We start from the raw sequence: 24,104 nt of genomic DNA, 5'->3' as shown, positions 1-24,104 counted from the left end.
TCTCGAACATGTCTGCACCGGCGCACATATGGGCTGAACACATGCCTCTCAGTTGCATGATGATACTCAAGAGCACCTTGATTTTCCAGAGACCAAGAACACGGCGTTGAAGAAACCGAGCCCGAACCAGGACTGAGGGGTCATCTTCGCCGCATGTCGATGACGGCAAACAAAAACTTGATCTAATCTGACAAATTAACATCTACTTGCCTTCACCTTGGTTTCGCCGCATCCGAAGTAGAGAGCCGTTTTCTAATCTCCATCGTTAGGCCATTCACCCCCTTCAACCTCTTTTCGCGGGCAGTTGAGAGGAACAGCGATGCCACCGGCCACGCGTGGATGCCGCCTGGCTCAACTTCGCTCCCAACCCGCAAGCCTGCTTCGTTGAGCCTCGCGATCAGATCATGTATCTCAGGTGAGAGTACCTCCTCCTCCCCGTATGTAATAAAGATACCATTCGACGGGCTTGCCCGCCTCCACCACGCCGCGTCATGGCAGCATCCCGGTGATACCAGCGGATCACTCCACTTGATTTTGTTGCCGGCGAACTGCTTTCCGTACGTACTCAGCTGCTCGGCGTTTAGATAATCGCTTGTCGTGTTGGTGTGTCGTGAGGATACAAGAGTCGTCCATGGTGAGATCAAGACGGCCAGACCTGGCATTGGCAGGCCCACTCCATACCTCTTTGCGCTGGCGTCCTTGCAGCTGAGATGCAGCAAGAGGCTCAAAATTAGTGTTGCGCCTGCTGAGTCACCGCTGACGCATACGATGGCTGGGTCGCGTGCCACCTTGAGAACGTATCTGTATCCCTCGATCGCCTCTTGGATTTGAGTAGGGTATGAAGCATCAGGAACGAGCGTATAGTCCAGCGCGAAGATGGCGGGGTTCTTAAACCCGGACGAAGACAACAACGATGCCCAGCTCAGAAGAAACTCAAGGTAGAAGTAGGCCGAGCCCATTGAGAAACCGCCACCTATCCATAAATCAGCCAAGTGTATTCTATATAGACCCGAAAGATTGTTCGGCTTACCGTGGGCATAATACAAAACAAAGTCCGGCGTCGCCAGCGGATCTTTTATGACCCATATGCCTCTAAAATTCGCCTATTCTCCCTCGTCAGCGCAATCCACGACCTCATCAAACAGCATCGCACTTACGGTGACATGTTCCCTCCAATGCATAGGACTCCTCAAATACCCATGTCTTAACATGCGGAACTTCAAAAACGGCAGCGCCACCCGCTTGGAGAAAAACACCCGTCCAATCTTCGGCGGGATATTCGCAAAGGCGTACCGCACACATCTGATGACAAAGTCCTCAAACGGCGACGCCATCCGAACAAACGGTGACTTGTCAGAAGAGCTGAGCCATCTTTCATAGATGAACTGGATAGGGATTTTGCACACTGCGTAGCCACATCCGCTGTTAGCAGCTTAACACACACCCAGATTACTGACAATTCACTGTTCGTTATACGTGTAAGAAAGGCAAAAGGTGGAGAACGTACAAACAAACGGGAGCGCTTCCAGCATGCACTTGATGGTCGGTAGCAGACCGACATTCCAAATAAGCTGTGGAGCAAGGAAGATGCAAAAGACGATACAGTCGAGGTAGGATACTGGTCCGAGGATCATGCCGCCGCCGCCGTTGTCGCGAGTCCGGCGGTGCCCGGGCATGCCGTGGACGAGACGCCCGATTAGGTTGCGGATTCCTCCAAAAGTGGTGCGCTACACAGTGATCGGTTAGCACATCGTAATTCATCCCTTGCAAAATGTGACTAGAGAACTTACCAACATCTCAGCAATAACTTTTTTCTATCACATTGTTGTTTGGATCAAAATTGTGAGTAGAGGAGTAAGGTCGGGTTCGGTGGTGGCGGGCGCGTTTGAAAATGAGGTGACGTCGAAGATAATCAGGCTACCTAGTATAGTCGTCGGTACCTTCCACTTCTCCCAAGTGCTTGGCGATCCCCAAGTGGTCGTTTGTCGTTTCGGTTCTTCTAGATGATCGAGATGATATCTGATAGGAAAGTGCGGCCTGCAGCATACGATTACGTAGCCAACACTAACAGTTTGTATCGGGGAAGTAACCACCGTGTTAGGTCGTCCGTTCCAGTCAGGTAGGTAGTCTTTCAGAACTCTGCTCCCAAGAACCGGGAAATTATCTCTGACCTCTTCGAGATCATGATCAGAAGGCTTCCTTGTCAGAACGTCCTCCTGCAGTTATAGGTATTGTTAGGTATCCAACGCTTTTTGGTAAGGATAATTTGTGACCTCTGTTTTACTTTTGGCCATTCCAGTACCAGCAGCGTTCAGTCGTTAGCGTTAGATTCAGGGGTAATGTAAACAAAAGCAGCCACTTTAGCCCCGGGAGCTCGGCTAGGGATGTTTGGTATATGATGATCATCACAACCACTCTTCTCTGGCAAGTGAAGAACAGAAGCATAGAGTTATTGGACGCCTTCGAGCTGAGTCCAAGTATAAATGCCTATTCTTCTAGAGGTAATGGATATTTTGACAAGATCTAAAGGATCGTGCAAAGTGAAGAGCGCAATCCGAGTCCTCTACAACCTCTAGAACCTCTTGTCTAAGCCATTTTCATCTCACAGTTACAGACGACAGATTTCGGCCATCCCACCCCATCTAAACCATCAGTACCATACTTAGTATACCCCCCTTACTTATTCCTCGCCACCTCCAAAACCTTCCCTTCCATCTCCCCAAACGCCCCCAACACATTCCCATACCCTTCAAACACCCCCCTCTTGTATCCCTCATCCACCTTCCGTATCGCCCCTTCCTCCTTCCACCTCTTGCCAATCAGCTCATCAAACGTCTCCGTCTCATCCTTCCTCTCAAACGCCCAAACGGCTTTATACGCTCCTCCCAGTGCACACGCATTACCGCCCACGTCGAGCTTGTACACCCCGTCCACGCCGCCTAGCACGTCGCCCATGATGCGCGCAATGGCCGGGTTCAGAGAGCCGCCTCCGACGAGATAGATGCGGCGGGGTTGGGCCGGTAGTGTCGAAGAAGAGGACGACGACGACGTTCCGGAGGGAGTGGAAGGGGGCGTGGAAACAAGGTTCTGAGAGCGCAGACGCATGGAAAGGGCTTGCGACTCGACGATGATGCGCGCATCCTTTTCCACGGGCCAAGGCTGGCTGACTGGTTGGAGATCGGAGCCGTCGGTGGCGGAGCACTCGTACCGCCACGTACCGGCCGAGATGTTGGGGACGATTTCGGGGAGGTAGAAGTAAAGGCCCAGTTTGGCTTTGTCGGTTTCTGGTGAGGAGACGTCCAACGGAGGGGTGGAGAGGGCGTGTTGGTTGAAGGTCTCCCAGGGGTCTGCGGAGCTGTTGGATGGAGCGGGAAGAGAGTCCCGGACCTTCTCGCGGGCCAGACCGCCGTTCTTGTAGCAGAGCATGAACATGTACTGGCCCGGGGTGGTCGGATGGTTGAAGAGGTGGTAAGATGGGTCAGGCTTGTAGACGGGCGTGATCATCAGGAAAGTGGTGGAGGTTCCTAGCGACACAATAGCGTCGAGCGGGCGGAGCGGGAGGGCGAGGATCGTGGCCGGGTTGTCGCCAGTGAAGGGCGCGATCTCGCAGTCCGGGGAGAAGCCGTACTTGCCAACGAAGTAAGGACTGATCTTGCCCATGCTGCCGCCGCCGTCGAGACGGACTTTGCCTAGCTTGGCCTTGAGGTCGGCGGCGCCTTCGGCAGAGCCACCGGCGGCCAGGGCGAGGAGAGTCTCGGACCAAGTGTTGCTGGGAATGTCCCAGAGATTCATGCCGCAGACGTCGGAGATGTCCATGGGCGCCACGGAGCCGATGAAGAGAGAGGCGAGGAAGGAAGAGACAAGGGAGATGCGCGAGGTGGAGGCGTACATGCCGGGGAGCTTGCGGCGGAGGCGCATTATTTGAGGGCCAGTGAAGCGCTTGTGTGGTGCTCTTGTCAGTCTTTCCGGTCGGTCCATTGGTCTGTTTACCTTCATCTCAAAAATTGAGAGAACGGGGAAGTAAACAACTCACATGATGTGCCGCACTTCCCGTAGCGTGGGCCAACCTCTCCGCTGTCCCAAGAGCCTCATCAAACTTATCACACTCAGCCTGCGTGCTGTGGTCCTGCCAGTTGGGCGCATAAGGATGGGAGAAGGCTCCCTTCAACTGATCCACCAAATCCCCCCTCTGCTTATCCGCTTGTAGCTCTGCGAGAAGCTTTTCAGCCTCTCGGCTCCAGTATACACTGCCATGTTGCTGGCAAGAGCCACTGATACCGCGGATGCGGTTGAGAGGGGTCTTGGCCTCCTGAAGGCGTTGGAGGACGAGGTCGAGGGCCTCAAGCCACATGGCAACGGGCGCAAAAACCTCACCATCGACCTCATTCACTTGGACACCCTTCTTGATGCCATATTTGGCGCCGAAGTCGCCGTCAAAGTCGACCTTGGCGGAGGAAACAACGGAGAGGTCGGACTGGATTACGATTGCTGTGTGAGAAGAAGGTTATTAGTTTGAGCTCGGTGTAAGTGAACGAACGAAGCATGCCTTGTGTGTTTAGACCAACCTTTTAGCTGCTGAGTTGACAAGTCAAACCCAAGGTAAAGAGGTCCCTCAGACATTGTGTGTTTCTGCGTGTAAATTATAGCTTGTCGATGATATCAGTCTTTTATCAGTCGAGGAGAGCTCGACGGCACGTATGGCGATACTGCGCAAGAGGTCTTTGGGATATAACTCGCTGGCTTCGAAAAACTCAAAATAGTACAGATGAAAGACAGGAAAGGTTCAGAAAGAGCAGATGAAGAGTCACAAAGAAAGTCAAGAACCCAATGGATCAAAATGTCGAGGAGGGTCGTAAATAAGTTTAGCAATCGACCGTCACTTCATCCGGAAGAACCTTGAACGTCCATTCCAGTGGGGTGACGTATAAGGATAGCACCCCGGTATGAACATCCCCATGGCGGGTATAGCGGGGCATCAGCGGTCCAGACGCCAGCGTATCCTAGCTGTGTCAGGGGAATGGTGGAGGGGCAGCAAGCCGCGTGATGCGCTGCGAGCCGTAGCGGACTGGCGCGCTCTCCTATTTAGCCTGAATGAGTCTCTGACCAATCAGATGTTGTAGATGATTCAGGGGTGAGCTGCGAGTTTGTTCTCGGTGTTGTCGACGTTCAGGAGACAACCTCGTCTTGGTGTTTTTATTGTCCATGAGATGAATGATATGGACATTGTCTCCCGCACGCTTTTCCTCGAACCCATCGCCACGTTGTCAAATACAGAGTTTTGTGGCCAAAGTTGTATGAAACTGTGAGTAATTATCCTCTCTTCGCTTCAGAAGTGAGATAATGTTGGCCCAAGTCAAAACGGTTGCCAGCACTTAAGCGGGGAGTGAACGGTGTGAATGATCTCTTAAGGTGAATGCAAAGAGTCTTACTCGTCGTCCGGGCACGATACACAATCACACTATGATTACAATGAAAGTAACGCTAGCGTTGGTTCAACCATTATTAACGAGAGAATCACTTGATCGCTTGCTTGTTTCCTTGCGAGTCAGAGAAATAAACCAGAAGTGAATGGACGACCATCCCCATCCCACCAGTGATCGACTAAGCAAGTCAGTAACAGTTAACCTCCTGCACCACATAATTATCCATAGAGGCGCTGCGACAACTGCATAGCAGGATTCCCTTCACTAACTAACCCCTACATCAGTCCACTAACCCAAGACAACACTGCTAGAAAATAGATCACCCCCCCCCCCCCCCCCGATACTCGGTGTTCAACGCTAACGAGGACCCGGGATGCTTTTCAAGTACGACAGCAAAAAGTTGCGATCAGTCGGCGAGATAGGCGTTTGGCTACCGCCACTCGAAGTGGGCCTGCTGCCCTGATCATGGCCTTGAGGAACAGCGAGCTCCCCACCGCTCGTCGAGGCAAACGAGGGTACCCTAGACCTCGCCTGTGCCAACATAACGGGCTCCTTCATCTTCAACTTCTCCTCAACATGCCTCGACCCCATTGATCCCGCCGGCGAAGGCTGCGAGAAGCTCACTGGAGGAGATGGCTGATGCTTGCCAAAAAGCGAGAGCAACTTGTTGACCTGCTCGGGGTTGGGACTATCACCCCCATGGCGCTGTTGATATTGCTGGAGCACATTGGGCACTTGCGAAGCTTGGTTCTGGTATTGCTGAAACGAAGGCGCAACGTGGGCGGCCTGAGGAGACCGATCCTGGTTGTATGGCTGGCTTGCGGTGGCGGCAAGATTGGCTACGGGCGACTTGTTGGCCCTGGCCTCGGCCTGTTGCCTGAGCAGACGGTCCTTGGCAGATGGTAAGTTGGAATAGACTTGGTTCTTAAGATCTTGCAAAACAGTGCTTGCGGGAACAGCGTAACTGCGCAGTTGCGCAGGCGTGAGCTCCTGAGCTTCTTGAGCCTTAGGCCGGGCCAGGATCTGAGGTCTATACGGTAGGGTGTGCTCTACGTTAGTAGGAACGGCTTCTGTGCTGGCACCTGCCGTGCAACCTGGCCTCTGAGTAGGTGGTCCGACATTGTATTGACTGGCAGAATCCGGCCTGGTGGCCAAGTCAGGCCGGCCTGCAGTGTGTAACTTGGGCGCCATATCGCTACCGGATGGCGAGGCGGGTCCTGTTTTCTTGAAGATGTCCAACAAGGCATTTCGATGCGAGTCCGCAGGCTGGATCGGCCTAGGGGCAGCACCCGCAGGAAATCCTCCCAGTCCAGGATGCGGCACGGAATTCACCGAAGGTGGTTGAGTGACCTGAGGCGCATGTTGCCCATAGTATTGTCCGGCAGGGCTAGGCTGTTGCCCATGCTGCAAACTACTGGGAGGTTGCTGTCGAGGCTGGTCTGCCATTTGAGGGTGGACGTTTTCCTGGGTATTGACACCAAGGCCCCGATCATGGCCAGAACGCACACTGTCGCCCTTGAAGACGTTCAAAAGAGACATTGCCTGATTCGTCAGCTGAGGGGGATGTAGGTTCGGCGCCATCTGCCCTTGCGTAGGATCCAGCCTACTGTGAGTCAAGAACGCCTTCAAACTGGCTTGGAGAGGCTGCTGATGCCTCTGGCCCGTGGTGTCTGGCAGGTTAGGTGTTGCCACTCCCAAGATCCCTCTAGTAAGCATGGACTGCTGAACCTGCGGCGGCAGAGGCTGCGGGTGTAGGAGAACAGGCTCTTTTCTTTGGGGAGGTGGTACATTCATGTACTGATCTTGCCCATAGCCATAACCTGGAAGAGGCGGTTGCGGCTGGTTATGATACCCAGCACTGGGGTTCTGGTTGGCCTGTGGAGGAACTGGAAAATTAGGCGGAGGCTGGAAGTTAGGAACAGGCAAGCGTTGAACAATGTGGTGATGATGTGGAGTTTCCGGCTCTGGAGGGTTCTGGTAAGTCAGGTCCAGAGGCGTATGGGGTACATGATGGCGAGTCGCTTGAGCCTGTTGAGGCGCTTCGGCCTCCCTCTTCTTCAAGAGTGCCATCAACGCCCCGCCCTTATCCGTATTCGAGGCAGCGGCGTGCATGCCCGCTGGCGGTTGCGGACCCACGGTCGAACTCTGAACCGACAGCAACCGTCGGAGCTCACGGTTAGCTCCCTCCAAAGTGTCCTTTGATGAAGTTGCTGGTACCTCTCCCATCGTTTCAGTTTGGGTGCCCATGTCATCTTCGGTCAGGGGTTCCTCCAGCTGTACTGCAGCAGCGAGATGAGGATTCTGACCAGCCCTGAGCGCATCCTTCTTCTTCTGCTGGGACACCCATTTCTTCAGCGGCCCCAAAAACGGAGCTACCATGTAGAACTTATTGGCATTCGCTGCGGCGGCGGCGGCATCCTGCTGCTGATTACCTTTCTTCCGAAATGCGGGGAGATCAGAGAGCCTATACCACTCCACTTTGCTGATCTCCTTCCTAGTTTTGGGCTGGAAGACTGTGTCCATAGGGACGTTGCGAAACACGTACAGCCGTAACTGTTGATTTCTGATAGTAATCTCGATGAACTTGACATCTTCCGGTTTAGGAACAAGACCGGCTTCTCTGATATCGAAACCGGTCTCTTCATAGACTTCACGTATAGCGCAGTCCAAATCGTCCTCGTCCTTGTTGATTTTGCCTCGCGGAAAGCTCCAATTAGCATTCTTCTTCCAGCCTTTGACGAGAACGGCATGGTCCATGGCCTCATTCAGCATGATGGCGCCGCGGACAGGAATTCGGGTTTTGTATTGAAGAAATCTTTCGAAGGCCTGCGTATGTTCACCGACGGTGAAGGTCGAGAGGAGCGGACAGTGGGCGAAGATGCGCAGGCAAAAGGTTCGGAGGGACATTAGGGGTAAGCGGTCGTCCAAAGGACGGATGAAATCTTCGTAAAACCATTGTGCCTCTTCAACTTGGAAGCAAATGCGCTCGACAGATCTAAGATCCTCTTGGGGGAGGTTGATGATGAAGCGAACGCAGAGGTCGTCCAACCCTAAGCAGAGGTATTAGCTGTTGACTGCCTCGAGGCCCGGCAGGATAGCCAAGATACAGAGAGGGGACGGACAGTCTTCGAGTTTCAGCTGCGATTCGGTCATATTGGGACGTATCAACCATTCGAAGCATATCCACAAATATATGATTGTCGGAAAAGGAGGCAAGGCGCGTAGCTCAAGCTATGCCGTCGTACACCGTCGTCTAATGGACGAAGTTGAACGGGGGGCCGAGCGGTAGCGACAGCGGTGATAGCAAGGTGGTGCGGTGCGGTGCGGGATGATGATCGGGTAGGTAGGTCTCGGTGATCCCGTGAGGATGGTGTGTTGGGTAGACGGTCTGGAGGGGAACAGGGAAGTGTCGGTTCCGATGTGTGGGAGGAGTGACGTGGTGATGTTGTCGCAATGGCGTCCACGTTCGAAGTCGGAGATCCCAAGACGATGTAGTGTGGTATTGGTGTGTTGGCGAGAAGACCTCTGGTGTTGAGGAATTAAGGATGTAGTTGCGGGGATGGAAGAGGGGAAGCTTCCAAGCTCGCCTGTGTTGTTCGGAGCCTTCAGTCGCAGTCGGTAGCGTAGGGTCGAAGTCGGATGAGAGGGGCAGATTGGGCTTGGGCGTTGCTTCTCGCGCCTTGAGCTAAGGTGCTGTGATACCTCTAGTGGTGCAGGTTAGGTAGAGGTACCTAGGTACCTAGGGGAGAGCTGTCACGGTGCCTATCAGCTGAGACGATAAGGAGGGAGCGGCCTTTGCTGTGCTTGTTGCGAAGGAACAGAGTGACGACCAAAGGTTGGCTCTTGGATTGGCTGGAGGGGGGCGGCTGCCGGTAGATGCGCTGGCCGTCACTGACGGACCGTTCTCCACCTGTAGGTAGCGGACACTCTAGCCACAATCCACTATGTATAGTGTACAAGGTTACCTACCCAAGACGGTCAGTTAGCTCGAGACCTCTGCTCACTTTGTCCAGGCGTTGCCACAACAAATTATGTTTTCTTCAATAATGGGGGCATGAACGTATCTACTAGGATTGACGTACCAAATCAGATGTCGATAATGCGTTTTTGAGTATCAGTTATGCATGTTGAAGTACCATTACGGCGTTCAGGACGGGTCAAAATGTGTCTCATTCCAGGTACCAAGCTAACAACTGAAACAAGGCAGCATTGACTGTAAGGTAACTTGGCACGGTTGACCTCCAGGTCAGTTTCCAGTCATCCTCTGTCAATGCATTGATCTGTGGCGCAAGATGGCGGGCGACTTCGTTCGATGCCGAAGCCATTTCAAACTAACGCACTTGAGATTCGGGCGGGATGAACCTTTTCTTGTTGGGCACGAGTTCCCGCCCTATGGCAGATGACAGCTCGTGTGGTACCTGGATGATCATCCTGATGGTGAAAAAGTGGAGGCAGGAGGACACAGCCCGGAGGGAGCACGCATTATTCGCCCAAGGGCAGGGACTCTCCAGAAGAGAATGGGAGGGCTCCCGTCGGGTCTTTTTGGTGTCGCTTGTTCACTCCAGTCCCGTGAAGGAATGGACGTCATCGTCCAAACAGGAAATAGGCACTAACTAAACAGGCGCGCATGCATTCACGAAGCAGATGACCGGTTGTGCCCGTGGAACACCATTTGGTAGATAAAGCCAAGAGCCGCCCACGATAACTGCATCGTACTTAACTTTACATTTTGAACCTCAAGTGTCGATACTTTTCTCACCAAAGTTCGAGTCGCATTGTGGTGTCTCAAGCGGCATTCGTTGCGACCCCAAGCGCCAGACGTGAAACCGACAAAGAAGGCGCCCTGACCAATCCACCCACCAAAGCCAAAGGATAGCGTCAAAGGCTTTTATAGAACAAGGGTTCGAACTCGATAAAAAGGTTCCCCTGGCGCAGTTGGCCTTCAAAAACAAACGGGTTCAGTCCTTTCCAAGTCGAAGTCAGCTGCTCCCTCTGCGCCTTGAACAGAGTGGACATTTACTATGAACGTCCTCATATCGATATTGGGCAAGAGAGCCCTCAAGAGTCTCGACACCGACAAGATCAAGCCAAACTCTGACGTAAGTCTTGGAGCAGGGATTCCATGTATGAGCGGCAACCCTTGCACACATTTCACTGACACTGCAACTTGATAGAATCCATACGAGGAACGAGTCCCGGTATACAAGAATGGTCAAATCGTCAAGTACAGGACTCAGGAGCGACCAATTCCGGTTGAGCTGTCATCAAACGACCAGGCGATCCTGAAAACGGTGCGGAAGAGAGCATATAAATGGGACATGGGCTTCAAGTGCTGCTGCGTTCCCGTCCGGTTTGGCTGGTCCTTCTTTATTGGTTTGATTCCTATGTAAGTGATTCGCGACCCACCTACTTCTGATGTGCCGTGTAGCTGACACCATTTTCCCCAGCATCGGTGATTTTGCGGATGCTCTCATGGCCCTGTGGTTGGTAAAGAAGGCTTCCAAGATTGACGGTGGTCTACCAGCAACCCTTTACGCGAAAATGATATCCAACATCATGTTCGACTTTGCGATCGGTCTGATTCCCATCGTTGGCGACATCATCGATGCGGTCTACCGAGCGAATACACGCAATGCCTGGCTACTCCACGTGTACTTGATGGCGAAGGCTGATGCGGTCAGGAACGGAAAAGTCTCTGATCCGGAGACCGGCGAGACCATTCACTTGTTAGGAAATGGAACTGGTAATGGGGTTCTCCAGCCCTCAACTCGACCGGCTCAGTCAACTTCTGCACCGAAAACAACGCACGGCCGGGGATGGGGCTGGAACCGCGGTGGTGGAAGAACAGCAGAACCAGACTTGGAGTCCGGGATTGTGGAAGCTCGACCGGAGCGGGAGCTGCGGGATAGCCACGGCGGTCGGGGTGACGGCCGGGGTGGGTCTACAAGGGATTCCCGAAGTCAAGGCCGGAGATAAAGTGGTTTTGGTGGGTCCAACACGAGCCGATCGCGGTCTCGACACTTGACGTGTGCGATGTGGAGAGGTTCGAGCTTCGGAGCTCCGACATGGAAGACCTGGTGAGGTCGGATGCTGAATAATGAATGAACAATGACGGCACGAATTCAGTTGTGAAAAACGCAAAAGACGGAACTATGAAAGCAAGCAAGGCGCTTGAAGGCACACCTACCTAGGAGTCTCGTTTTTGTTTTTCTATGTCACTTACATAATGCCCCTTGTACAACAATTAATGATTATAAGCTTCGCACCCCCGTTCATTTTCATGACAAAGTTAGCAGTGGACTGTCTAGCAACCCCTTCTTAAGGGTCTCAGACAAACTCCCCGATCTGGGCTATTGCTCCTGATGCGAATGTGACACGTTGAAAGATGCGGACTCATCGGACCGATCTCAGCTCGACGCCTGAAGCCGATCATACAACAAAGACAAGTTCAAGGTGTTCGTCAGTGGCAACGACCGGTTTCTACCGTCTCCGTAGTGCCATCACATCCGGTCTGGCGTGTTGGATCATCCCATCCTATTTAGACAAAGGGCGCAATGATACTGGAGTCACAGCTGGACCCGTGGAAGCTGCTGGGCTGCTGTGTGCGGGCCGGAGGGGTGACAGGTGGATCGGGATGCCTGGAGTCCAAGACCAGCTAGGACCGATTGATGGATGTGTGACGATCTGATAAGAGAAAAAAGCAGGCATGGCGGCTTGACGACGGCTCGGATGGAAACAAGGGAGGACGCGACATGTTGCTCGAGGGTGGATTCGATCATGTAATTGGGTGGTCGGAATGCTGACGGAGCAATTGTAACTGGTTGTAAAGCGGAACAACGCGACAAATAGCGATGGCAATGGAACAAAGTTTTGAGTTGAAGCACGCTTTTACAGGGCGCATGCAGGGGAGAGGCTCGTCTGGCATCGGGAAACGCTACCTGTGCCTGGAGGTGTTGTGTCACTGCAAGTGCTTGCCGGACGGCACGGCAGCAGAAGGAGCTCCATGGACGCGCTCCAGGCGTTACTGTACCTACCTCTAGAACGCGTATCCTGGAGTTCTGACGCGCAGATTTGTTTGCCAGCCCAGGGCGGGCAGTGTGGGTTGCCAGTGGTGCCTCTCGTCCGTTCAGGTTCTCTGGTGTGGGCACCACGTGCGGACGTGCTCAGTACTTAAACCTTCTAAAGAACTGAAAATACGAACCCATCTTGTTCTTCTTCCCCGTCTTTGTCCAAAACCACTACTTCTCTGACGCAACCCATTTTACATCCTCTTTTCACCAAATCGTCTTGCGTCGTCGTCCTTTGCAACGCTTGGTTCTGTGTCATTCCCAACTGCATCTCATCTCTTCGTCCTAGTTCACCATGTCTGTCCAGACCAGCCCGTCCAAGCAGGTCAGTACTTACTTAGCCTACCTACCTTACATCTACATAAACAATCCCGCGACGCGACCTGCAACCGTTACCAACTCTAAACCACCGCATCAACTTACATACCCGCCACCAAGACTGTAACTGACACGAGCACTATACAGGTTACCTCCGGTATCCAGAATCTCAACATGGACTCTCCCGCCAAGAAGCTCGACTTCGGTGCCACCGACAAGGAGAACAAGCCCTTCGACGAGGACCTTGCTAAGCTCGAAGCCGAGATCGATGCTGAACACAACGCGAACAAGAAGGCCGCCGAGGCCAAGAAGATGGCCCCTACCCTCAAGCCTGAGGAGGCCAATGAGCCTCTCCTCACCGAGAACCCTCAACGCTTCGTTCTCTTCCCCATCAAGTACCATGAGGTACGCCACGCGTCCCAGACACCCCAAACAACGCGTAAAGTGGTTCACGGGCTAATTGGATATCCACACTACAGATCTGGCAAATGTACAAGAAGGCCGAGGCTTCCTTCTGGACCGCCGAGGAGATTGATCTCTCCAAGGACCTTCACGACTGGAACAACAGACTGAACGACGACGAGAAGTTCTTCATCTCCCACATTCTCGCCTTCTTCGCTGCCTCCGATGGTATTGTCAATGAGAACCTCGTCGAGCGCTTCAGTGGCGAAGTCCAGATCCCCGAGGCTCGCTGCTTCTACGGTTTCCAGATCATGATGGAGAACATTCACTCCGAGACCTACTCCCTCCTCATCGACACTTACATCAAGGAGCCCTCCCAGAGGACCTACCTCTTCAACGCTATTGACACCATCCCTTGCATCCGCAAGAAGGCTGACTGGGCTCTTCGCTGGATTACCGACAAGAGCTCCACCTTTGCCCAGCGTCTCGTCGCCTTTGCTGCCGTCGAGGGTATCTTCTTCAGCGGTGCTTTCGCCTCCATCTTCTGGCTCAAGAAGCGCGGTCTCATGCCTGGCCTTACCTTCTCCAACGAGCTCATCTCCCGTGATGAGGGTCTCCACACCGACTTTGCCTGCCTTCTCTTCTCTCACCTCAACAACCGCCCCAGCAAGCAGCTGATCCAGGAAATCATTGTCGATGCTGTCAGAATTGAGCAGGAGTTCCTCACTGAGGCCCTCCCTTGCGCTCTTCTTGGCATGAACGCCGACCTCATGAAGCAGTACATCGAGTTTGTCGCCGATCGTCTCCTTGTCGCCCTCGGCAACGAGAAGATCTACAGGTCGACCAACCCCTTCGACTTCATGGAGAACATTTCTCTCGGTGGCAAGACCAACTTCTTCGAGAAGCGTGTTGGCGACTACCAGAAGGCTGGTGTCATGAACAGCACCAAGAAGGCCGACGCTGATGCGGAGGTGGCCAAGAACGAGAACGGCGGTGACTTCACCTTCGACGAGGACTTTTAAATGCCGTTGTCCTTGCCGTTTCTCGTTTCTCTTTGCGACGCCTCTTATGACTTTGTTTCATCAATACCCCCTTCACCACACTGTACCTTTCCGTTCTGATCTCACACCGAACATCCCCACACGAGCATGACTAGCAACTTGCTTATCAACTGCCAGTTGGAGATGTTTTTCTGTGTTGGATAAAAAATCTTTGCTGCCATCAGCAACTCACCTCAAAAAAAGGCGAGCGAGTTCAATGTTTTCCTTTTTCCTATCATCAAGCACATGGGCGGAGTTAGAGGCGTTTATTGGGACTCAAGATCATGGCTGATTTGATCAAGCCATCTTGTACATACAACTGGGCTGTAACTTGAATGAGAAGATGGTCGATTATTGATAAACAAAAAGAAAAGAAGCTTCTAGGCAGTAGCTTCTACATGTATGGGCAGAGCTCGGTCTCTCCACACGACATGGCAATTGAACTTATAGACATCAGCGAATTCGTATCGGCGTGAACTTGAAGTGACCATGACGCCTGACTTGACCCGTTCGCCGATGCGCAACCAAGGTAGACTTCACTTGACACAAATGTTACCACATACAAATGTTAAACGCTTGCCTCATTCACTTGGTTCTACCCACCCTTTATTATCATGGCATTTACCCGCTCAACCCGCCGATCCGCGCGTTCGTCCCCTTCCCACTCACTCAGTGCCCTCTCAAAATTCACCTCTTCCCCTTCTTCTTCTTCTTTCCCTGTCCACCGCCTCCTGCCGCAGGCGCAGGCGTACTCGCACCCGCAACAGGCGTAGCAGTCCCACTAACCGCCGCCGCCGCCGCCGCAGCACCCTCCTCCGCCGCAGCAGCAGCCGCATCAGCCATCACCACGTCTGCCGACTCCTTGGCCTCGTCAACAGGCAGCGCAGCCATCCTCCTCCCCAATTGTCCCAGCATCTGAATCAACCGACCCACCTCGGCGGCTTTGGACGTCTTGTATTTCAGGCACACGCCCGAGTGCGGGTCGAAGGTCTTGAGGACCAGATGGCCTCGGGGTGGTTTTGCCGCCGCCGCATCCTTGGGGGGTTCTTCTTCTGTTGAGGCGGCGGCGGCGGCGGCGAGAGTCTTTTTGCTGCTGGTTTCTTTTTCTTTGGCGCGACGAGCTTCCTTTGCCGCGAGCTTCTCAGCTTTGGAAGGGCGGATGGCGGGGCGGAGAGAGTACGAGGTTGTTACTCGGGTCTGTTATTGGGGGAGGGGGGTTGGGTTTGCATGTTAGCATGGACGGGAGAAGTTTAGATGGCTCATAGCTACCCACTAAGATGTAATGATTGAAGGAGGGGAAAAAGACATACAGTCTGAGGCCTAGCCTGCAACAGCAAAGCAGACTGGTGAAGCCAGTCCTCTGACTTTTCGTAGTATGGCATATTTGTTGTCGCCGGTTTATGCTGTGGACGACGAGTACGTCTGATGGGACGGTGGTCGCGTGCTGCGCGACTGGATTGTACCGTCGAAGTAGTGATCGCTTCGTTTGTACTCTTCGTGCGCTGGTTTGGAGATTCGGTACCCAAATGATTATTTTGGTATAAGTAGGTAGTGTCGGCTGGCGGCTTGGGAGTGTGGCGCGCAGCGGCGGTTGGTAACTCGAGATAATTGCGAAGGCGTCAAGGCGACGTGATATGTTGGAGGTAAGGATGATGTGGGTTCACCTTGTCGCTTCCCCGGGAAGTTTTGGTGCCACGGTTTCGGTGAGCTCTCTGCTTGCACGCTGAAATGGGTGTTGCATTGGTGGGGTTCACCGCAGTCCCATCCATCCAGGTCAAATGCGGGGCATACCTCGAATGACAGGGGGCAACAGGGGTTGTGTTTACTTTAAGCTCCTGTCGTCCCAGGTCTAAAATATGGGCTTCAGGGTGGAATTCAACTCGACTTTATCAGTACTACCTGATGGTCAGGTTCTTTATGGACAGAAAATCATGTTGCGCTTCCTCTATTTCCTAATGTCTATTATCGTCTCAGTGAAACTCAACTAGATCAACCATTACAGGCTGCTCATCTTGACCATTTCTTTCCATCTCCTCTCGCACGAGTCTGGTTAAATCAGCTTTCCAGACCACTTGCCTTGTAACCTGAACCCTTTGAAGCATGCTAACTACTCCCATACGCCGGTGAATAATGCAAAATGGGTATCTCATGTACAGTGCATCAAAATCTTCTTTTGTTCCCGACGTCTCTCATGTTCTCTTACCAAGACGCTCTTCTGCTCTGCCCTGGTGTAGCAACAGGATACCATCCAAGACCTTCGCACATCGCAGCATGGGTCCTGTGCAGTTGCCTTCCTCGTACGTGCGGCTTTGGGGGAACTCTCCAAGTATCCCGGCGCCACAAAAGGGACAACGCCCCACAACCACGAAGCGATCGGTGTCCAGAGATGATGAAAAAGTTATTCTAGATCTCTTGATCATCGACTTGGGTCCAGATAGACGTCTCCATATCATATTTCTCAAGCGGATGTTTGCGCTGAACCGGTAAAGCCCGGTCCCACCTATTCCGTGGGGTTGACCATGGAGGTGAGGTCCAACAGTTTCCGAGAGACTCCGTCTATAAATCGGAAACCGGCAGCCAGAACATAAGCTCCTTATCCGCAGTGGCAATCATGTTGAATCGTGGGTTGTACTGCACAAGGACTGGTTCCTTCTTTCCTTCCTGGGGAAGGAAATTCGGTTCCAGAACCTTGTTATTGGGAGTTTGCAATGTGTCCCAAACCAACAGGTCCTTGGCCGCGCCCGACACGACATATCGTCCATCTGGCGTAAAGCAACAGTCTCCACTGCTCTCTAGCGCACCGCTTCCACCATCAGCCTCGCCAGGGGCTGGCCGTCTGGTGCCGCCTTGGGGCTTTCGCAAGTACGCTTTCAGGTTCCCGTCAATGGCGTCAAAGAGGAAGTGTCCTCCGGTCCGTGTTCCTAGAAGAATATGCTTCCCGTCGTTGGAGAACTCGAGTTTCGTCCAGCCTCTGAAGACGGCATCCGCATCGGCTGGCCCCTTCTCTTTCAAAACGTCGATGATCTTGAACGGTTTCACGTAGTTGCGGTAATCGTAAAGGAGAATGCTGGCGCTGGCTGGTAGGGCGATGGCAAAAACGAGACCAGCAGGGTCCCAGGCCGCTAAAGTGGGATTGGTGAGGTGGAATTTGGCAACCCAGTTCCTGCTGTTGAGGTCCCAGAGCCTGACTGTGGTGTCAAGACTGCATGAAAGAAAGTTATCGGAGCCGGGATGGAGAGCAATGTTGGTAACGGAGGCCTCGTGGCCTTCAAAATATCGGATAAACGTATTATCGTGGGTTGCCAGATAGCGGATGGCGTCTGTGGCGATCTAAGTCAGCGAAAAGCAGTCATTGAAGGGAAAAAGGGTGTCCACAGTGACATACCGTTTTGCTTCGTGCTCGCATAGATGATGCCCGAGCTGGAATGTGTAAACTTCGCATGCTTGACGCCGTACTTTTTGCTCAGCAAGCTCTTATCATGCCGACCTTCCCTAACGTTATATATCTGGATGGTCTCGTCGCTTTCAGACGTCATGCAAAGCTCGCCAGGGTCGTCAAAGTCGATCGAGAGAACGTATGGCTGGGGCCTACCCTCCTTCACGTCGTCTCTCTGGAAGAACTTTGTCGGCCTGAAATTCTTGATCATCTCGCTGACCTTGGAGGTACTGGGCCCATTAGGCCCAAGTAACCGGGTAACGTTCAGGGAGGGTGTTCCCGCGCCGGGCTCGTCGATGTCCATCGGTGTCGATGACATTGCGGTCGATTGATCGTATTGAAACCGGCTAGAACCAGAGAATATGGCGGGGCGAATAGACTGAGTCAAATTGTATAGTAGGTATCGAATTGATGGTAGGTGTTTGATGTTTGGTTCAAAACTTAGTAGCATCCGTCAACCGTGTTGGTGTTTCTGCCGGGCGGAGAGACAGAGCTTCAGTAATGCGACGTCAAGGTACATACAATGGCTTGGCTGTGGCCCACGACCCTAACCCTTGTCTTGATCCATGGTCAGGTCTAACTGCATGGGCAACGACACAATGTAAGTGACAGTTGGACAAACTCCATCAACGCTGGGCATACGTTGGTGATCTTGACGCAAACCGAGCAGTCAATTGGAAACCGTGCTAGTGTATGTTCACGAAGCTGGAATGGCAATCATTACACACTATGGCAGGATGCTCAGCTGAGGCCCCAGTATGACTGTCTTTCAAGCTTTCGGTACCTTCGTCTTTTCGAAATTGTCATCAAGCTCCGATTCGGACACTTGTTGTTGCCGTCCATCGCGCTTAGGCCCTAACCCTCCCTCGCAGCAACGACAGCGTTCCCCGGCCCAGACATTTCCGTTTCTGATTCAGGGTCCACGTCTGGGCCGCCCGACCCGCCACGCCCCCCTGTCATACCGCAGAAACTCCACATTAATATGTTGTCCGCGCGCCGACACCGCAGCACTTACAACTCCTTCGCCTCGTCGCCATTGGGCACCACCCCCATCCACGGCATCGGAGGAGGATCTTGACACCAACTTCCGTGCCTGACCCAAAGCGGGAGTTGGTCCCAGTCGATCACTTCGACCCCCTTGTCTGCCCGGCGACTGACCGGCGAGGCCACCTTGAAGCTCCAATAAATTTCCCGGACAGCTCTCGGTGTTCTTCTCTTTCCTTCCTGTTCCTGGAGACAGAAGCGGTCGTCGTCGTTCGTTGTAACTTCGTTGTACACCTGTATCGTACATATCTCGATCTGGTCTTTCCCCAGATCATCCCGTCATTGCCGTCGTTACTCTCCGTGATACGGTGACATCCACTCCCGCTTCCCCCGGCCTACTCCCGAATTAGTTTCCGTGTTCCCCCCCTCTCTCTCCGAACACCGGCAAGACTCGGCATTGCGCCTTTCTTTGACTTTGCGCGCCAACTCCGTCGCAATCAACCCAACAACTCTGGGGACTCGACTTGGATTCTCCCTGATCTTTTCCCCCTCCCTCAACCTTCTTCCCCATACATCCTCCCAAAACAGATACCCTAACGTCACTATGTCAACAACAGCAGGGTAAGCTCTCCCTTTCCCCTCCTCGCAATGCGCCCAGTGCGCGCGCGCAACCCAACCCAACCCAAACCCCCCTCCCGGTCCCAAGCCCAGACTAACATCCCTCCCCCCTCACAGCGCCTTCATAGCCGGCGGCATCGCAGCCTGCGGCGCCGTAACCGCCACGCACCCCTTCGAGACCGTCAAGATCCGCATGCAACTCCAGGGCGAGCTCCAATCCTCTACCTCCTCCCCTCACTTCTACCGGGGTCCGATCCACGGTGTCTCCGTGATCGTGCGCAACGAAGGACTGGGCGGCATCTACCGCGGTATCGGGTGCGCGTACATCTACCAGATCCTCCTGAACGGATGCCGCCTGGGGTTCTACGAGCCGATGCGACATGCGCTTGCGACCACGCTCTTTAACGACGCAAAGACCCAAAACCTGGGCATCAACATGTTTGCCGGCGCGGCGAGTGGCATCATGGGCGCCATGGCGGGGTCACCCTTCTTCTTGGCCAAGACGAGGTTGCAGAGCTATAGCCCCTTTTTGCCGGTCGGCACGCAGCATCAGTACAAGAACGCCTGGGACGGGTTGACGAAAATCTACAAGGGGGAGGGTGTGAAGGGGTTGTACAGAGGTGTGGGGGCGGCCATGATTAGGACGGGCTTTGGATCTTCGGTGCAGCTCCCCACGTACTTCTTTGCGAAGAGGCGGTTGGTAAAACACTTGGGCATGGAGGAGGGGCCGGCGCTGCATTTGGCGAGTAGTACGGCGAGTGGATTTGTGGTTTGCGTGGTGATGCATCCTCCTGGTATGTTTTTTTTTATTCCCCTCCTCTTGGGTCTCTCCCCCCTTGACCCTCTTCTGGCCCTCTGGGACAACTGAAACTGACAATGAACGAAATAGACACAATCATGTCCCGCCTCTACAACCAAAACGGTAACCTGTACAAGGGCGTCTTCGACTGCCTGGCCAAGACCATCCGCGCCGAGGGTTTCTTCGCCATCTACAAGGGCGTCATCCCCCATCTTACCCGCATTCTCCCGCACACCATCCTGACCCTCAGCTTGGCCGAGCAGACCACGAAGCTGGTCAAGAAGCTGGAGGACAAGATTCTTGGACCCGAGACCCGGGTCCTATAGACGAGCGCACGAGTTCTATAGTCTCTTGAGACTGTTCCACCATAGGGCATGGACCATGATGGAGGTGGTGCCTGCTAGGTCACCAGGCCCCAGCTCGATATATAATTGAAGAGGGGAGGAGAAAGGGGCACCAATGAAAGGAAGGATATAACCAAGAAAAAGAAAACGGACGGGTTTGAAAGAAGGCGGTACGGTGGGGAGGAAACGGTGATTTTCTACAATCGAACATCTGGCTATAGACTTCATCGGCGGGCGGATATCCTCTTTTTGTTCTAGACATCAGGCGTTAATCTCTTTTTTCCTTTTCTTTTTTCTTGGCTTATGGGAAGCGTTTCTACTTCGTCCTACTCTTTTTTTTGTGGAAGTGGTTGTGGGGTAGGGAAGTAGGGTAGGCGAGAGGTCGGGCATCATGGGGAGGACTGACGGGATCATATACACATTTTCGTTTTTGATCATCGTGGTTACCAACTAGAGGGCAGCGAAGGCTGGCGTACTTTTGGTTCAGATCGGGTTTTTGTAAGCATGGAGGGTGATATATCTGGATTTCGGGGTCCTGGATTGTTTGATGTAAGTTAACATTACGTTACCTACCATTGCCTTCGTTGTCTTCCCTGGTTGTTGAGCGAAGACGCAACAATGGAGCAAGAATCAACCACGGCATCTGGGGCCAATACTGCATCATGACCTTTTTGAATGTAGAGGAGTGGAGAGTAATACTCGCACCATGCTTAGAAGTTAAACGGAGCCTAATTGCAAGTCTACCTAGACGAGGGGTGAAATGTGCACTTGTTTCCCGGGTGCCTTGTGCCTCGTCCGCCTTATGCCGCCTCATCATCTTCCTTCCTTCGCCCATAAATATTAGATACAGCCGGTGAGGACGGCGTGGAATATCTGCTGCCTCCTGTGTTTCTAACCCGCATCATGTACGCGGGCTTCTGAGTTGTTTCAGAAGGCCTAGACTTCTAATACTAGAATGACAAAACGGAGTAATGTGGTGCCCCCTATGAGCCGTCCTACATATATCCTCAAACATGGTCTCGTGTACTGGAGGTAGGCATTCTACGCTTACCGGCAATGGTCGTACAGAACTTCGTTCATTGGTGACGCCTTCGTTAAGTTGTCTTCTCTTCATTCGATGGGCATGATGAGATCCATCTTCTCGGTCCTACACAGCAATGCCAACCCTTTTCTTGGACTGAAATGCTGCAGCAATCTCGTCCTCGCCATCATCGTCCAAGTTTAGGAGCTGGAAGCGGTTTGCAGGCGCAGCAGGCTTTGGCAAGTTGACCTCCTTAGGTTGCTTTGGAGCGGGGAGTGGATCATAGGGCTGGGCACACTCATCGACGTCCCAGTCAATCCTGAAGGTCTTGTACTTCCTGGGCACGTTGTCAACATTCAAGTAGGCAGAAGCCAATGATCACCTGTCCATGGTTGACTTACAGACGACTCATCATGCAAGTTTTGGCGTAGACGGCCATGTGTACAGCGTTCAGACTGATATAACAGTTTCCGCCCGTGAGTTCGATTTTGATAACAGCAAGGTTGTGAATATGGTCAAGATCCTCCCGGATACCTTCTTCGCTGACTTTGGGACCGCACCGGCGAATGACCAGATTTCGGGTGGCTCCCTGGGCTATCTTTCCAGCGATATGGCCTGGCAGTACGAATTGGCGGTCACACCACTTGATGTCAACCTGGATGCCTGGTCAGTATATAACCTCCCCTAATTACATATGTGACACACTGACTTACTCGCTTGTTCTTGATATAAAGATCGTTCTTCCGGACGTGTTCAAAGAACTTCCTAGCGTCTGCAGCGTGAAGAAATGATACGGTAGCATACCGATCATGGGCGCGCAAGAACACATCCAACAGCATACCGCCTCGGACAGCATTCGTAATGTCTGCGTGGGTAGTGCTCTCGGATAGGTTGTAGAGCTGCACAGTTCTGGTGCACTGTCGGTCGAATTGCTGCTTCTTCATCTGTGGCTTGACTTCGCTCACTCCCTCGGGGACACTAGGGCCGTCTGGGGAATAGACTTCGTCGCAGAATGAGTCCTCATCATCGGGCTCAACTTCATCAACCTCTGCCCAAGCACCTCGGCCTCCATACTGATAACCCTCGTTATGACCACTATAGCCGCTGTAGCTGTTGTGGCGCTCGTCATGTTGAGGTCTGGGTCTAAATGTTCTCGGTTTGTCGAGGCCGGGAGGGGATATTTGAGTGGGTGCCGTGCCTACATCGGTAGCACTTTTGTGCGTCGCCTCACGCTGGTGCTGCGATGTCTCCGGAACAAGTCCTCCTTGGATGGTAGCGTCATCTTGACTGAGAAGCTATCGAGTGTGGATTCAATCAGTTAAGCAGCCCTGGGGTCCCCACGGGGTAGGCTCCATATATACGGGTCATAACCAGATGCACCAGGGCGACATACATCAATAGTCTCCTCAACCACTCCACCGCGCATCAAGTTACGCTTCAGGTTTTCTGGACTTGAGTCAGTTCTGATATGTATTCAGAGTATCTTTCGTCTCTCTTTGGCTGTTATTTTTGTTGCTGCGGTGACAGCCATCTTCAGGGGGTTTCAACTGCCAGTAAACGCACCATACTGCCGGGCAATGAGGTTGAGATTGTCATATTCGGCCTGCGGGAGAGTGACACCCTGGCCGTGGTTTCGATTAAAAGCTTCGGAATTCTTTTGACGGTTGTGGCAGGTCAGCTACGGGTGAGCTACGAGTCAAGTTGATTTTATGTTTTGACGGAACGCAACGTACAAACTGGGCCCTGGTAGACGAACAAAGACAAGCCAAAATCAGCAACAGTAACGGGATATACCTAGTGGTTGGGCGGACGGGCCTTGAGGGATCTCTGGTGTTCTAGACAAAAACCGAGCAGAAGGCATGATGCTACCATGGACAAGAAAACAGTACTTACCTTCGCACCAGGACTTCATAATATGCCCGATCAATGGTGATATGTGACTCCATGATGTTGGACGCACGGCGCGGAGAAATATGAAAAGCTGGAGGTTTGTGAGTTTGATGTTTTGGGTGGGCATGCGAGGGGCACGTCAGATAGAAAAGGAAACGGATCTTCCCACGTCTAGTCGAAAGTCTCCCGTCCCGTCTGAACCCAAACATGCGCCTGAGGCGTTCCGGCAGGTGTTAATGTTCGAAGCTTCCCGTCCACTTCCCGTACCCCTCCATCCGTTAGAAGTGCATTCACTGCAGTCACCTCAAACCGAAGTGACAGGCAGAGAGCTACAGACGATCCGCAGTGCGGGCAGGTGCTGCAACCCACCAAAACATGTACCCCCAGAAAAGCAGCCAAGCCCGCTACAGTAGGTAAGCTAAGGCATGGAGATCTGCCCCGCCCAATTAGGTTCGATCAAGCGTGTGCCCAAGCTGCAACCACTTTGAACCAACACACGGCACCTTATCTTGGCATGGAAGCGCAACTTCCACTCGCTAACGTAGTCTGTAGTGAAGGCATATATCCTCACGTGCGACATGGAAGCCTCAACTTCAAATGCCATCAAAAGGAGAGGGGTCCGGAACTTGAATCAAGCCAAACCGCTGATCCGCGCTTTGTTGACATCCATTTCCTTTCCAGGTTGCAAACTCGAGGCTACTTGGATGACTGGCAACAAGAGCACCGTATAAGCTGAAAAACGAGTACTTGCGGCGCCAAATG

The 24,104-nt window shown here is 53.0% G+C and overlaps 10 protein-coding genes across 10 annotated transcripts; 4 read left to right on the top strand and 6 right to left on the bottom strand.

Annotated features, from left to right (window-relative positions):
• Nucleotides 1-29: 29 nt before the first annotated feature.
• On the bottom strand, nt 30-1,908 carry B0T23DRAFT_106923 (Alpha/Beta hydrolase protein). The gene is made up of 5 exons (XM_062831794.1): nt 1,791-1,908; nt 1,508-1,727; nt 1,158-1,405; nt 1,031-1,103; nt 30-973 (listed from the first exon to the last, which is right to left on the bottom strand). Exons 1-5 carry the CDS (start codon nt 1,794-1,796, stop codon nt 213-215), a joined length of 1,308 nt encoding a protein of 435 aa, XP_062693793.1. The 5' UTR covers nt 1,797-1,908; the 3' UTR covers nt 30-212.
• Nucleotides 1,909-2,320: 412 nt separating this feature from the next.
• Nucleotides 2,321-5,001, bottom strand: B0T23DRAFT_411493 (actin-like ATPase domain-containing protein). Its single transcript, XM_062839446.1, has 3 exons — nt 4,566-5,001; nt 4,034-4,488; nt 2,321-3,939 (listed from the first exon to the last, which is right to left on the bottom strand). Exons 1-3 carry the CDS (start codon nt 4,618-4,620, stop codon nt 2,677-2,679), a joined length of 1,773 nt encoding a protein of 590 aa, XP_062693792.1. The 5' UTR covers nt 4,621-5,001; the 3' UTR covers nt 2,321-2,676.
• Nucleotides 5,002-5,780: 779 nt separating this feature from the next.
• Nucleotides 5,781-8,576, bottom strand: B0T23DRAFT_403343 (uncharacterized protein; the record flags this gene model as incomplete). The annotated part of the gene is made up of 2 exons (XM_062838773.1): nt 5,781-8,473; nt 8,546-8,576. The coding sequence occupies 2 exons, from the start codon at nt 8,574-8,576 to the stop codon at nt 5,781-5,783; spliced, it is 2,724 nt and encodes a 907-aa protein (XP_062693791.1).
• Nucleotides 8,577-10,242: 1,666 nt separating this feature from the next.
• Nucleotides 10,243-11,694, top strand: B0T23DRAFT_106879 (uncharacterized protein). The gene is made up of 3 exons (XM_062831793.1): nt 10,243-10,522; nt 10,598-10,809; nt 10,871-11,694. Exons 1-3 carry the CDS (start codon nt 10,445-10,447, stop codon nt 11,397-11,399), a joined length of 819 nt encoding a protein of 272 aa, XP_062693790.1. The 5' UTR covers nt 10,243-10,444; the 3' UTR covers nt 11,400-11,694.
• A 1,143-nt stretch (nt 11,695-12,837) lies between these two features.
• B0T23DRAFT_106833 (small subunit of ribonucleotide reductase) lies at nt 12,838-14,486 on the top strand. The gene is made up of 2 exons (XM_062831792.1): nt 12,838-13,213; nt 13,288-14,486. The coding sequence occupies exons 1-2, from the start codon at nt 12,983-12,985 to the stop codon at nt 14,230-14,232; spliced, it is 1,176 nt and encodes a 391-aa protein (XP_062693789.1). The 5' UTR covers nt 12,838-12,982; the 3' UTR covers nt 14,233-14,486.
• Nucleotides 14,487-14,584: 98 nt separating this feature from the next.
• Nucleotides 14,585-16,069, bottom strand: B0T23DRAFT_106828 (signal recognition particle 9 kDa protein-domain-containing protein). Its single transcript, XM_062831791.1, has 2 exons — nt 15,561-16,069; nt 14,585-15,447 (listed from the first exon to the last, which is right to left on the bottom strand). Exons 1-2 carry the CDS (start codon nt 15,630-15,632, stop codon nt 14,938-14,940), a joined length of 582 nt encoding a protein of 193 aa, XP_062693788.1. The 5' UTR covers nt 15,633-16,069; the 3' UTR covers nt 14,585-14,937.
• A 737-nt stretch (nt 16,070-16,806) lies between these two features.
• On the bottom strand, nt 16,807-18,005 carry B0T23DRAFT_427379 (WD40-repeat-containing domain protein; the record flags this gene model as incomplete). The annotated part of the gene is made up of 2 exons (XM_062840053.1): nt 16,807-17,570; nt 17,636-18,005. The coding sequence occupies 2 exons, from the start codon at nt 18,003-18,005 to the stop codon at nt 16,807-16,809; spliced, it is 1,134 nt and encodes a 377-aa protein (XP_062693787.1).
• A 1,153-nt stretch (nt 18,006-19,158) lies between these two features.
• Nucleotides 19,159-20,453, top strand: B0T23DRAFT_106791 (mitochondrial oxaloacetate transport protein). Its single transcript, XM_062831789.1, has 3 exons — nt 19,159-19,291; nt 19,406-20,082; nt 20,178-20,453. Exons 1-3 carry the CDS (start codon nt 19,275-19,277, stop codon nt 20,411-20,413), a joined length of 930 nt encoding a protein of 309 aa, XP_062693786.1. The 5' UTR covers nt 19,159-19,274; the 3' UTR covers nt 20,414-20,453.
• A 1,125-nt stretch (nt 20,454-21,578) lies between these two features.
• Nucleotides 21,579-23,398, bottom strand: B0T23DRAFT_394488 (uncharacterized protein; the record flags this gene model as incomplete). The annotated part of the gene is made up of 7 exons (XM_062838131.1): nt 21,579-21,789; nt 21,854-22,107; nt 22,166-22,747; nt 22,846-22,898; nt 23,016-23,106; nt 23,186-23,195; nt 23,346-23,398. 7 exons carry the CDS (start codon nt 23,396-23,398, stop codon nt 21,579-21,581), a joined length of 1,254 nt encoding a protein of 417 aa, XP_062693785.1.
• B0T23DRAFT_106797 (uncharacterized protein) lies at nt 23,292-23,998 on the top strand. The gene is made up of 2 exons (XM_062831790.1): nt 23,292-23,755; nt 23,895-23,998. The coding sequence occupies exon 1, from the start codon at nt 23,426-23,428 to the stop codon at nt 23,753-23,755; it is 330 nt and encodes a 109-aa protein (XP_062693784.1). The 5' UTR covers nt 23,292-23,425; the 3' UTR covers nt 23,895-23,998.
• The last annotated feature ends 106 nt before the right edge of the window (nt 23,999-24,104 follow it).

This window comes from Neurospora hispaniola (assembly GCF_033458365.1).
Source record: "Neurospora hispaniola strain FGSC 10403 chromosome Unknown B0T23scaffold_3, whole genome shotgun sequence".
Classification (NCBI taxonomy): domain Eukaryota; kingdom Fungi; phylum Ascomycota; class Sordariomycetes; order Sordariales; family Sordariaceae; genus Neurospora; species Neurospora hispaniola.
The sequence above is the reverse complement of the archived record's forward strand: the minus strand, read 5'-3'. Positions and strand labels throughout refer to the sequence as shown.

Bases quoted from the DNA above. Each gene is read 5' to 3' on its own strand.
- B0T23DRAFT_106879 (XM_062831793.1), top strand. From the start codon at position 10,445: ATGAACGTCCTCATATCGATATTGGGCAAGAGAGCCCTCAAGAGTCTC. The intron at 10,523-10,597 runs GTAAGTCTTGGA...GCAACTTGATAG, and splicing joins AGATCAAGCCAAACTCTGAC to AATCCATACGAGGAACGAGT. The intron at 10,810-10,870 runs GTAAGTGATTCG...CATTTTCCCCAG, and splicing joins TTTATTGGTTTGATTCCTAT to CATCGGTGATTTTGCGGATG.
- B0T23DRAFT_106833 (XM_062831792.1), top strand. From the start codon at position 12,983: ATGGACTCTCCCGCCAAGAAGCTCGACTTCGGTGCCACCGACAAGGAG. The intron at 13,214-13,287 runs GTACGCCACGCG...TCCACACTACAG, and splicing joins TCCCCATCAAGTACCATGAG to ATCTGGCAAATGTACAAGAA.
- B0T23DRAFT_106797 (XM_062831790.1), top strand. From the start codon at position 23,426: ATGAAAAGCTGGAGGTTTGTGAGTTTGATGTTTTGGGTGGGCATGCGA.
- B0T23DRAFT_106791 (XM_062831789.1), top strand. The intron at 20,083-20,177 runs GTATGTTTTTTT...TGAACGAAATAG, and splicing joins CGTGGTGATGCATCCTCCTG to ACACAATCATGTCCCGCCTC.
- B0T23DRAFT_106923 (XM_062831794.1), bottom strand. The intron at 1,406-1,507 runs GTACGTTCTCCA...GTGGCTACGCAG, and splicing joins GGAAGCGCTCCCGTTTGTTT to TGTGCAAAATCCCTATCCAG. The intron at 974-1,030 runs GTAAGCCGAACA...ATTTATGGATAG, and splicing joins TGTTTTGTATTATGCCCACG to GTGGCGGTTTCTCAATGGGC.
- B0T23DRAFT_411493 (XM_062839446.1), bottom strand. From the start codon at position 4,620: ATGTCTGAGGGACCTCTTTACCTTGGGTTTGACTTGTCAACTCAGCAG. The intron at 4,489-4,565 runs GTTGGTCTAAAC...CTTCTCACACAG, and splicing joins GTCAACTCAGCAGCTAAAAG to CAATCGTAATCCAGTCCGAC. The intron at 3,940-4,033 runs GTGAGTTGTTTA...GCACCACACAAG, and splicing joins CGGGAAGTGCGGCACATCAT to CGCTTCACTGGCCCTCAAAT.
- B0T23DRAFT_106828 (XM_062831791.1), bottom strand. From the start codon at position 15,632: ATGCCATACTACGAAAAGTCAGAGGACTGGCTTCACCAGTCTGCTTTG. The intron at 15,448-15,560 runs GTATGTCTTTTT...CCCCAATAACAG, and splicing joins TGCAGGCTAGGCCTCAGACT to ACCCGAGTAACAACCTCGTA.